Below are 11,402 nucleotides of genomic sequence, written 5' to 3'. Positions count from 1 at the left end.
ACACGATGTGTACCCCAGGGAGATTTGATTGTTGGGTGAGAACCGTGTGTAATTATCGCTGTGTGCTGAATAGTACTGCCACTGTATGTAGCTGTATATTGCATATTGTTTTTTATATAGATGTATGTGTGTGTAGAGCTAGAGTATATATTAGTTTTAGTAAATTGACGATATGGGGATACAAGGGGTGGAATGTCCTAGGGTAACTTTATGATGCTTGTATCCCCAATCGTCTGTTCTGTTTGTGCTGTATATTGAGTCCTGTGCCTTTAAGACTGGTTCTAAGAGCAAGGAGAAGCGTGGAGTTTGTTTTGAGAAAACTGCCTGACTCCTCCACATTCTTCTGCAGACAGTGTGTTCGGCAGAGGCTTGGAGAGACTGCAGGACAGAGATCTTTTTTTTTTTTTGCTTTTAGTTAGTTTCAGCTAGCTAGGACAGAGAAGTTCCCTGGACTGTTTTTTTTTCCTTTTTCTTGGAACTGTTTAAACCTGCTCTGGGGTAAAAACCCAGGGGAGCACTGGGGGCTGCACCTGCGGCCCACCGGGGCCTGGACCTCGGCATTTTCCGGCAGCGCTGGAGAGACTGGGACTGAGGAGAGGCACTGAGAGAGCCGAGCTACACCCACGGCAAGGACTTTCTCAATTTGCCATCTCACTTCAGAAAAAGAAGTTTTATTGTTTCATATTATTCATTCTTTATACTTGTATGCACTTCATTTGTTTAGTAAAATAGTTTTTTCCACTTTTCTCCAAAGAGGTTTTTTTTTACCAGACCGGTTAGAGAGAAGGGCCACTTAAGCTTGCTTCCTTAGAGGGATCCTCTACAGGGGTTTTCTCCCAAATTTGTCCCAAACCAGGACAATATCTTATCTGTTCCGGCCCAATTTAACATTTCCAAACCTCCTCCGGACACGGCAATCACGGCATTGTTCCACCTTGAGAATCCACTCAATGGACCCCGGACCGGAACATGAATATCTAATAAAGCTACCACGGAGGGGGAGTCTTACGGTCTCGGTCCACTCTCAGTGGAAGACTGTATAAAAACCAGCAGTATTGGACCCAATGTGTGAACAAAGGGGGTGACAGGCGGACAGAGTCTGTTACCGCGTTCACCCAGTGCCGAAACCCCGGGATTTGACGCTGTCCCTTTTAATTGTGGCTACCGGAGACTGTGATTTAAGTCGCAAAATAAAATTCTAAATTTTGATTTACGGAATTTGGCTTTGCGATTTATTACATAAATGAACAAAGCCAATTCCGTAAATCAAAATTTCGAATTTTATTTCGAGACTTAAATTCAGTCTCTAACAGCTACAATTAAAAGGAACAGTGTCAAACCCCGGGGTTTTGGCACTGGGTGAACGCAGAAACAGACTCTATCGCTCCGTATCTGAGACGTTAATTTTGAGGAACTAAGGATTTTTAGGAAAGTTAAGATAATAAGTTGCTGAATTAGCTGAAGTAGATAGGTAATCTTTGTTCGCAGTTAACAGAAGCCGGATCTTAGATAAGCTACCCTGGATCTTGTAACTCATTTCTTGTCAGGTTTATGCATTTCTTGTCAGGTTTATGTTTATGTAGTTGTGCTTGTAATGAAAAACAAAATGTGGTAAATAGGACATAAGACAGCTGCAGATTTCCTGCTTAAAGGACCCATTGAACACAGGAAACTGTAAATTCTACCAAAGATTCATTTGTCATGAATGCATTGAAAAGGTAGAAAGGTCAGGACGAGGAAGACTCATCTTACTTCCTCATTTTGGGTGACCCCTCCCCAGAATAGACCCCCGACTCATTTTAAGAAACAAAGTACGCATGCTTAATAGCCTTTTTGCCAATTAGCATACGAAGCGAGGAATGGGAGGTGACAGGGGTATGAATATGCATTTGTATTTTGGGTATTCAACACTTTTGTAAATAAAAGGCTTTGTAATCACCTGTGAATTTGGCAGTGCGAATTAGGGAAATATCCCGTGTGCTGCCCGGCCGTAATAAACATACACTTTCTAACTTTAAACTGTTAGAGAGTTTTTGTCCATCACAGTTGGGTATCGATACTAGATCAATACCCATATTTCTTTAATAAGTCATTTTGGCGAGCCAGCCAGGAGACTGCTCTCTCTGGCCGTGGGGCCAGCGGGGTCCAGGACCCCTCTGGGCGCCCACCCAGAATTTTCTGGGAAGAGGGCTCCTGTGGTCCTGCTGACTACCCGGGGAAAGACCAGAACCTGCTGGAACTACGGACAAAAGGTATGTTTATATTTGAAAAGAGGTACCTTGGTATAGGCGGTGGGTAAGACACTGAGAGACGTCTCGTGCACAACATACGCCTCTTGGGTTTGTTTGTAAAAGTTGTGACAGCTCTGTGGAGCCTGGTGTCAGTGGTTTGGTAGTCCGTGTCCCGTAGTGGGGACAGCGGTAACCGGTTTTTTTGCTGTGTCATCTTGCAGTTTAAAGGTGACTTGGTAGTCCGTGTCCCGTGATGGGGCAGCGGCGGCAGTAAAATAACCGGTGTTGTTGTTGTGTATTAGGAGCAGTGGTCGCTCCGGTTACAGTTTGTGGTTTAAAGGTACCTTGAAAATCCCGATTGCGGCCCCGCGCACACCGGGTGTGTATGGTGTGAACGGATCCATGTTTTGTGGTCTCGTGGTTTTGTGTGTTTGTGTCTTCATGTGTGGAAGAATTATTGGTGCACCGTATGTATCGTGGTCTGTGGGAGTTTGTGTTGTAAGCGCTTTGATTTGTGTGATTTTGGAGTGTGTTAGTAATCTGTGTAAGCGTTTTTAGGAGTTTTGCAAGCTTGAAGTTGTAAAAGCCTTTTGAATTCCCCATCTGAGCAGCGGAGGGATACCTCTGTTTGCAAGAGCGGAAGGATTTAAAGTGTTTGTTTTGTATCCAGATTGTGTGCTGGAGGAGAATTAGACTGTGTGTGAGCTTGAGCAGCGTGTGTTTTGGCAACAAGATTTTGCTGACGTTTTGTTAGGTGAAAAAAAAAACCCCCACATTTGTGTAAGTTTAAATTGTTTATTTTTTGAGCTAAAAGGAGCGAGCAGCTAAGGAGGTTGGAAACCTGAGCCAGCCCCAGCAATCATGGGGGGGGGGGTGGTTTGTTTCCCTGGTAACCGCGGGGGAATCCAGGCTCTGCAGCCTTGGGCTGCGTCTCTAAACTCCCTGTAAAACCCCAAGAAGTTTTTTTTGCTAGTGAGCGCTTTAGTTAAAGGGAAAAAAGTTTTTTGCTTGTCTGTGAGGCTTGCAGTTGCTAGAGTGTGTGGCAATATTTTAAAGTCCTGGTGGTGTAGTCCCTAACCACAGAGGAGTGGAGAGGCAACGTGGGATCAGGGTTACCCCCTCACCTCCTTCTCACGGAGGGATTTGTGGGTGGTGTCCCGGCCGAAATCCGTAGGATTTTCGGCGAGACCTTGTTGAAACTTCTGGTGGAGTGTGTTTGGAGTCGTGAGGGACCCCTGGCTATTTTCTTTACGAACCTAAAACGGCTGGTGTTTGGAGTTGGGTCTCTCTAAGAAAAGGCTTTGATTGTGTGCAGAAAGCAGAGAACCCAGAACCTATGCCCAGAGCTAGCAGAAATAGCCGAGAAATTTTGGTGCTAAGATACACAATTGAAGTAGTCTACTTTGTGTTTTGTAACATCTTGGACCAAAAGGGATTCTAAACATGGGGGCAAATGAGAGCAAAGAGATTCCCAGAGGAAGCCCTTTAGGGTGTATCTTAACACACTGGAGGGAACTGGTGGGCTGTGGTGGTACTGAAACTAAGAGGGAGCTTGCTAAGCTTTGTACACAATGGTGGCCATTATATAAACTTGATGAAGGTGTGAAGTGGCCAGTAAACGGTACACTGGACTATGAGACATTATTACAATTGATGCTTTTCCTTCGGCGTGAACAAAAGTGGCAAGAAGTACCTTATGCTGATATGTTTTTCACTCTCAGGAATCATCCCGAGTGGCAAAGGGATTGTGGAATGAGGTCACCATCTGATCCTTTAGTATTAGCCCTTGAAAAGGATAATAAAGCTACTAAAGGGAAGCCCAAACGGTGTTGTAGTACCTGCTCGATAAATCAGAGGTGCACCCATCCTGACAAAGTATACCAAGCAGAGGCTTTGGAACAAGAGACAGAAGACATACTTAAGCCAGCCCCTAGGAGGCAGGAAAGGAGGAGGGTGGTGGGGGACACAAATTCAGAACCATCATTGACTCCAACCTCCCCCACTTCATCTTTAGCTTCATCTTCCTTTGGGAGGACAGCAATTGAGGTAGGGGTTTCTCCACCCACTCCTAAACCCCGGGATCCACCACTGCCTAGCAGTGACAGTGAGTGGGATGAACCTGAACCCCTCCCACCAGGTCCTAAGATTCCCTCACGAGGACCTATAGCATCAAGGACCCGAAAACAAACCAGAGAGGTCATACAAGCACCTCTAAGACAAGCAATAACCTCGGATGGGGAAACAAAACTGATTAAAGTTCCCTTTTCCTCAATTGATTTAGAAATTTGGGAAAGGATTGCTAAGGGCTATCGAAGTGATCCTATAGGGGTTGCTAAGAAAATGAAGTTTATGATTAAGCAGCATTCACCTGATTGGGCAGATCTGCAACTACTACTTGATGCCTTAACAGAAACTGAGAAACAATTAGTTTTGAAAGTAGCTGGGGATCTGGCTGAGGATGATTGTAGGACAACACAGGAGGATGTTAAAGATGTATTTCCCCTTCAAGACCCAGGTTGGGATCCTAATGATGATGAGGAGTTAGGGCGGTTAAAGAGATACCAAGAACTAATAGTAAAAGGGCTAGAAAGAGCAATCCCCAAAACCATAAACTGGTCAGCCTTATATGCTATCAAACAGGGCCCCTCTCAAACACCTTCTGAATTTCTAGATCACCTGCGAGACGCAATGCGCCGACACACCACCCTGGATCCTGGATCTGATGAAGGAACGCAGCAATTAATAAATTTATTTTTAGGACAATCCACAGGAGATATCAGGCAGAAACTCCAGAAGATCCTGGGCCCAAACAGCCGGAATTTAGAAACTTTATTAGATGAGGCCTGGAGAGTTTTTAGTAACCGGGAAGAAGGGTATAAACAAGGGATGAAGAAACTAGCAGCAGTAGTAAAAGAAGGAGAAAAAGGGAAACATGGGCAAGGTCCACCAAAACAAGGACCACCCCGACTAGGAGAAGATCAATGTGCATTTTGTAAGAAATTTGGTCACTGGAAAAACCAGTGCCCAGAATTAAGAAAGGGTAATGAACATAGAAAAGGTGATCAGAAAAGGGAAAAAGTAGTTGCTCATGTAAAAGAGGACTGAAGGGGACCGGAGGGCCTTACCCTAGGGGACCCTCTGGTTATAGTTAAACTGGGGAACAAAGAAAAAGAAGTGAAATTTTTGATAGACACAGGGGCAACATGTTCAGTGCTGAATAAGGCCCTAATACCTGTAACCAATGACTATGTTATGGTAAAGGGGGCAACTGGCCAATCTGAAAGAGCTTATTTTTGTAAACCATTGAAGTATAAATTGGGAAAACAGTGGGGCATCCATCGATTTTTATACATGCCTAATGCTCCATCTGCACTTTTGGGCAGAGATTTGCTAGAGCAGCTGGAAGCAAGAATAATATTCAAAAATGGGGAAATTAGTTTGGAGGTAAAGGATCAACAATATGTAGAACTGTTAAGCTTAATGCTAACAACCAAAGAAATTGAAGTGGCAAGTGAAAAGGAAAATTTTAGGAAAATAATGGATCAAGTATTTCCAGGGGTATGGGCCTCCAATATACCAGGAAGAGCAAAGAATGCACTACCAGTGCAAATCAGGCTTAAAGAAGGAGGACAGCCAGTAAGGGTTAAACAATACCCCCTAAAGAAAGAAGATATAGAAGGGGTTAGCCCAATTATTGAGAACTTACTGCAGCTAGGACTACTGAGAGAGTGTCAATCTGATTTTAATACTCCTATTCTGCCAGTAAAGAAACCTGATGGGTCATACAGATTAGTACAAGATTTAAGGGCTGTTAACAAGGTAACTGAAGACTTGTATCCAGTGGTTGCCAATCCCTACACCTTGTTAACCCATTTAACACCTGAGCTAACTTGGTTTACTGTTCTAGATCTAAAAGATGCTTTCTTTTGCCTCCCTCTCCATGAAGCCAGCCAGAAAATTTTTGCATTCGATTGGGAAAGCCCTAAAACTGGAAGAAAAACTCAGCTCGCATGGTGTGTGTTACCGCAGGGGTACAAGAACTCCCCCACTATATTTGGGGAACAGCTTGCCAAGGATTTAGAGTCCTGGGAACCTCCACCAGGAGAAGGACAGTTACTCCAGTATGTGGATGATCTCTTAATAGCCACCCAGACCCAGGAGACATGTGTGGACTGGACGGTAAGCCTCCTAAACTTTCTAGGCCTGCAGGGGTATCGAGTATCCCAGAAGAAAGCCCAAATGGTGAGGCAAACAGTTATTTACCTGGGTTACGAAGTAAGTGCTGGACAAAGGACTCTGGGGCAGGATCGCAAGGAAGCAATATGCCAGACCCCAAAACCTCAGACAGTGAAAGAACTAAGAACCTTTTTAGGCATGACAGGGTGGTGCAGACTGTGGATTTATAACTATGGGTTGCTTGTTAAACCTCTGTATGCCTTGATCACAGAAGGGAGCAGAGATCTTCAGTGGACAAAAGATGCAACCCGAGCCTTCAACCAACTAAAGAAAGCCCTTATGTCAGCTCCAGCCCTAGGACTTCCAAACCGGGTGTACAGGAGAACCAGTGATCCATGACTGCCTGGAGACCATTGAAGCCACATACTGGAGCTGCCCAGATCTGAACGACACCCCGCTTGAGGATGCTGAGACCTGGTTTACTGATGGAAGCAGCTATGTCGTCAGTGGAAGAAGGCACGCTGGGTATGCAGTTACCACAAGCAGAGAGGTAATAGAGTCTGGGCCATTACCAACTAATACATCTGCACAGAAGGCTGAAATAATTACCTTAATCCGAGCCCTAGAGCTGGCAAAAGGAAAAGAGATCAACATCTACACGGACTCAAGGTATGCATTCGGAGTGGTTCATGCTCACGGAGCCATCTGGAAGGAAAGAGGACTGCTGAATTCACAAGGCAAGAGTATTAAACACGCACAAGAGATACTGAGGCTATTAGATGCCATACAACTACCTGAGAGAGTAGCCGTAATGCACATAAAGGCACACCAAAAAGTGAGCTCTGAATTGGAAGAAGGGAATATGCTGGCAGACAGAGAGGCAAAAGAAGCAGCAAAAGGTGAGGTACCCGATAAGGCTGTTGAGGCAGCATTGATTCCAGATGGAAAAGTTTCTATTGAAGGTAAGCCAGTGTACAATAAGAAAGATAAGAAACTTATCAAGGTAGAAAAGGCAAGTTATAATCAGGAGGGATGGGCTGTAACAGAAGAAGGGAAACTTGTAGTACCCTCCTATTTGTTGTAGTCATTAGTATAGAGGGAACATGAGAAAACACACTGGGGAATAGATGCCCTGTATAACCATTTGAAAGAAAGAATCATGGCCGGGAAATTGCAGGGCACAGTGATACAAGTAACTCGTCAGTGTAGTCTTTGCCTCCAAACTAACCCTAAAAATACCCCAAAGCCTAAAGTGGGACAAATTGGGAAAGGTTGTGGACCTGGGCAACAATGGCAAATTGATTTTACAGAACTGCCCAGGAAGGGAGGGTATCGTTACCTATTGGTGTTAACTGATACCTTTTCAGGATGGCCAGAAGCCTTTCCTGCCAGGACAGCTAAGGCCCGAGAGGTGACCAAAGCGCTGTTGCAAGAAATAATACCACGATTTGGAGTTCCAGCCACCATATCCTCCGATAGGGGACCACACTTTATTTCGAAAATTGTGCAGCAAATAAGTCACCACCTGGGAATCGACTGGGAATTGCACACCCCATACCACCCTCAATCTAGTGGCCAGGTGGAAAAGATGAACCATTTGATTAAACAACAAATTGTGAGATTGGGGCAAGAAACAAATTTGCCATGGCCTCAGGCTCTCCCATTGGCCTTGTTGCGAATTCGGACAAAACCAAGGGCAAAAGAGAAACTAAGCCCTTTTGAAATATTGTATGGAAGGCCATATGCAGTTCAAGGGGGAACAGCATCCATTCAAGTAGGGGAAGAAACCCTACATGGATATATGGTGGCCCTAAATAAACAACTTAGAGAAATTGAGAAGTATGTGGCTGGAACTCAAAACAGAGAACTAGATGGGCCAGTACATGATGTACAACCTGGGGATTATGTGTATGTTAAGTCTTTTGCAGAAAAAACCTTAGAACCACAGTGGGAAGGACCATTCCAGGTGCTCCTCACTACCTTCACTGCAATCAAGATCCAAGAACAGAAGGCCTGGATCCATCACTCCCGAGTGAAGAAAGCCCCAGAGGGAATTTGGAAAGCCACACCAGGCAATAATGAAGTGAAGCTGAAGCTCACTTGGAACAACGAATAAATGGACTAAGAGTTATTTTGGACATTATGTGGAAAGTTGTAACTATTGTAGTAATTACCTTAACCATAACAGGAGTCAACACAATACCACGAAGGTATAATGTGACTGGGATATACCAGTGCCAAGGAAGAGCCTATGATCCTTACTCTCGTAAGGCTTTAAACAAGATACTAAAAGTCACAAATGCAAGCTTGTGGGAGGGAAGAAATGTTTGGGGATGTAAGTATGCATTTGTACAGGATGGGTTCCACGAGGCTTACCATCCACCCATGAAACTCATCAGGGTTAGTCCTGAATGCTGTGGTAAATGCTTGAGTAAATGTCTAGAGTTTAGGCTCAAAACAGAAGGGTGTGCGATAAGGGGGTATGACATTGACTTTAACATCACTCAGGTATGTACTAAGTACCATAAGAACCAGACCAAAATTACTCCACCAGTGCCAAGAAAGGCTGTGATCACCAAGATGTCAGCTATTCCAGAAGTGGAGGAACAAATAACTCCTGTAGTTACCAAAATTGGGCCATATGCTATTAAGAAGACAGGAGTTCAGAAGCTGATAGTTAACCCAAAGTGGTCTTTAAAACGAGTAGAAATGGGAGTACAGGTAAATGCTTCGCACGTTCGGCCAGAATGTGCCCCATTTCTCAGGAACTCCTTTATGGACTGGACTACTTGGCTTCAAAAAAGTATGCCTCCCAATTTTAGGAACAAGAGGGATCTCACTGGATTGCTAGGAACAGGACTGGGAGTGCTGAACACAATAGATTCAGAAGTGTTACTGAATAAATTAACCACAATAGGGAGCGATTTAGTCAAACTACAACAACCTTTGCAATCCTCTCTACTAGCACTAGGTAACAATCACTGGAAATTGACCAAGATATTACCAGAATGGGAAGACACAGAGGAGCGAGATTATGAAGTAATAATTAATGCACTAGGCACAGCTAGTGAAAACATCTCGTTGGCCCTAGGGTGTACTCAGGCACAACTGTGGATGCAATCAGTGCCTGCCGCAGTTATCAGGGAAGGTGGAGAAGGAATATTCCCTGCTGAAATTTGCAAAATTGTCTGGGATAATGCCTCTGATATGGAGAGGGAACTTCAGTCCTGGTGGGTGTTGGTCAATTTCACCTATAACCCTGTGACTAGTGTAGTGACAGCCTTTGTTTTAACTATACACGATGCCTCAGTGGACTTAATACACCCAATAGTCCCCTTAGGATTAAACCATGAGAGAACTGTATTGTACCCTTCTGAACACAGAATGTGGGCACGAGAAATTAAAGGAAAGTGGCAAACTATTAATCTAGAGCCCTGTATTGTGAGGAGACAACTAGGATACATATGTGAAGGGACATTAGAGGGTGACAAAGACACTTGTTTAGACACAGACCAAAGTATTTGTCACTTTGAAACACATCCAGGCAAACAGACAACTTCGCTTGTCTATACAGGACAAGGTTGTGTCTGTCTTAGGACAGCATACCCCATCATAAAGATAGACAACCAAATCGTGAATGAGCCTCAATTCAATTTGTGTGTTTGCAATTTTGTTAGAATTAAGGGATGTGATTTTTCCTATCGAGTACCCATATCACATCAATATATAAAGGCCAACCTAGCCACTGTGCAGAAGATACTGCCTGTGCCCATAGGAATGAATTTGACTTTAGTTGCTCAATTGCTGAAACATCATGAATTGAGAGAAATCTTAAAAGAAATTAGAGATGAAGGAGAAAAGACATTAATTACTATACACCATGACACAGAGACCATCAAAGGGGTTTTTAAAAGGCTTGAGGAACATTTCTCTCATCATTGGTGGGATGTGCTTTTTAGGTGGTCACCCTATAGTTGTGTTGCTTATTTTGGTCAGCATAAGTTTAGTGTTATCCATTGTAATACTTGTTTAGAACTGGAGGATGCTACGACGAGTGGCAGCTTTAACATCACTGTCAAAGGCGTATGGCTTGGTCTTGAGAGTCACTAGCTGTACAGCTTGGATAGATGAGGAAGACTCTGTATACTGAGTAAAAGAATTTACTCATTTCAAAGAAGAAGTGGGGAATGAGATGTTAATTTTGAGGAACTAAGGATTTTTAGGAAAGTTAAGATAATAAGTTGCTGAACTAGCTGAAGTACATAGGTAATCTTTGTTCGCAGAAGCTGGATCTTAGATAAGCTACCCCGGATCTTGTAACTCATTTCTCATCAGGTTTATGTTTATGGAGTTGTGCTTGTAATGAAAAACAAAATGTGGTAAATAGGACATATGATAGCTGCAGATTTCCTGCTTAAAGGACCCATTGAACACAGGAAACTGTAAGTTCTACCAAAGATTCATTTGTCATGAATGCATTGAAAAGGTAGAAAGGTCAGGACGAGGAAGACTCATCTTACTTCCTCATTTTGGGTGACCCCTCCCCAAAATAGACCCCTGACTCATTTTAGGAAACAAAGTACACATGCTTAATAGCCTTTTTGCCAATTAGCATACGAAGCGAGGAATGGGAGGTGACAGGGGTATGAATATGCATTTGTATTTTGGATATTCAACACTTTTGTAAATAAAAGGCTTTGTAATCACCTGTGTATTTCGCAGTGCGAATTAGGGAAATATCCCGCGTGCTGCCCGGCCGTAATAAACATACACTTTCTAACTTTAAACTGTTAGAGAGTTTTTGTCCGTCACAGTTGGGTATCGATACTAGATCAATACCCATATTTCTTTAATATGCCACAGGGGACCTTGGATCGTGCCAGAGGGTCACAGAGTCCTGATGAAGACTCTCCTGACTTCATCCTTTGAGACCACTGACCCAATTCAAGAGAAGAACTGCACATGCGTGAAGGACTAATAGCCTCATTTTAATAC

The 11,402-nt window shown here is 43.7% G+C and overlaps 1 protein-coding gene across 1 annotated transcript; it reads left to right on the top strand.

The window, feature by feature from the left end:
- The first annotated feature begins 2,504 nt into the window (after positions 1-2,504).
- On the top strand, positions 2,505-11,132 carry LOC131378734 (uncharacterized). The gene is made up of 2 exons (XM_058423877.1): positions 2,505-2,571; positions 8,326-11,132. The coding sequence occupies exon 2, from the start codon at positions 8,550-8,552 to the stop codon at positions 10,515-10,517; it is 1,968 nt and encodes a 655-aa protein (XP_058279860.1). The 5' UTR covers positions 2,505-2,571; positions 8,326-8,549; the 3' UTR covers positions 10,518-11,132.
- The last annotated feature ends 270 nt before the right edge of the window (positions 11,133-11,402 follow it).

This window comes from Hirundo rustica, chromosome W (genome assembly GCF_015227805.2).
Source record: "Hirundo rustica isolate bHirRus1 chromosome W, bHirRus1.pri.v3, whole genome shotgun sequence".
NCBI classification, from domain to species: Eukaryota; Metazoa; Chordata; class Aves; order Passeriformes; family Hirundinidae; genus Hirundo; species Hirundo rustica.
Note: the sequence above shows the minus strand (reverse complement) of the source record. Positions and strands in the feature narration are given on the sequence as shown.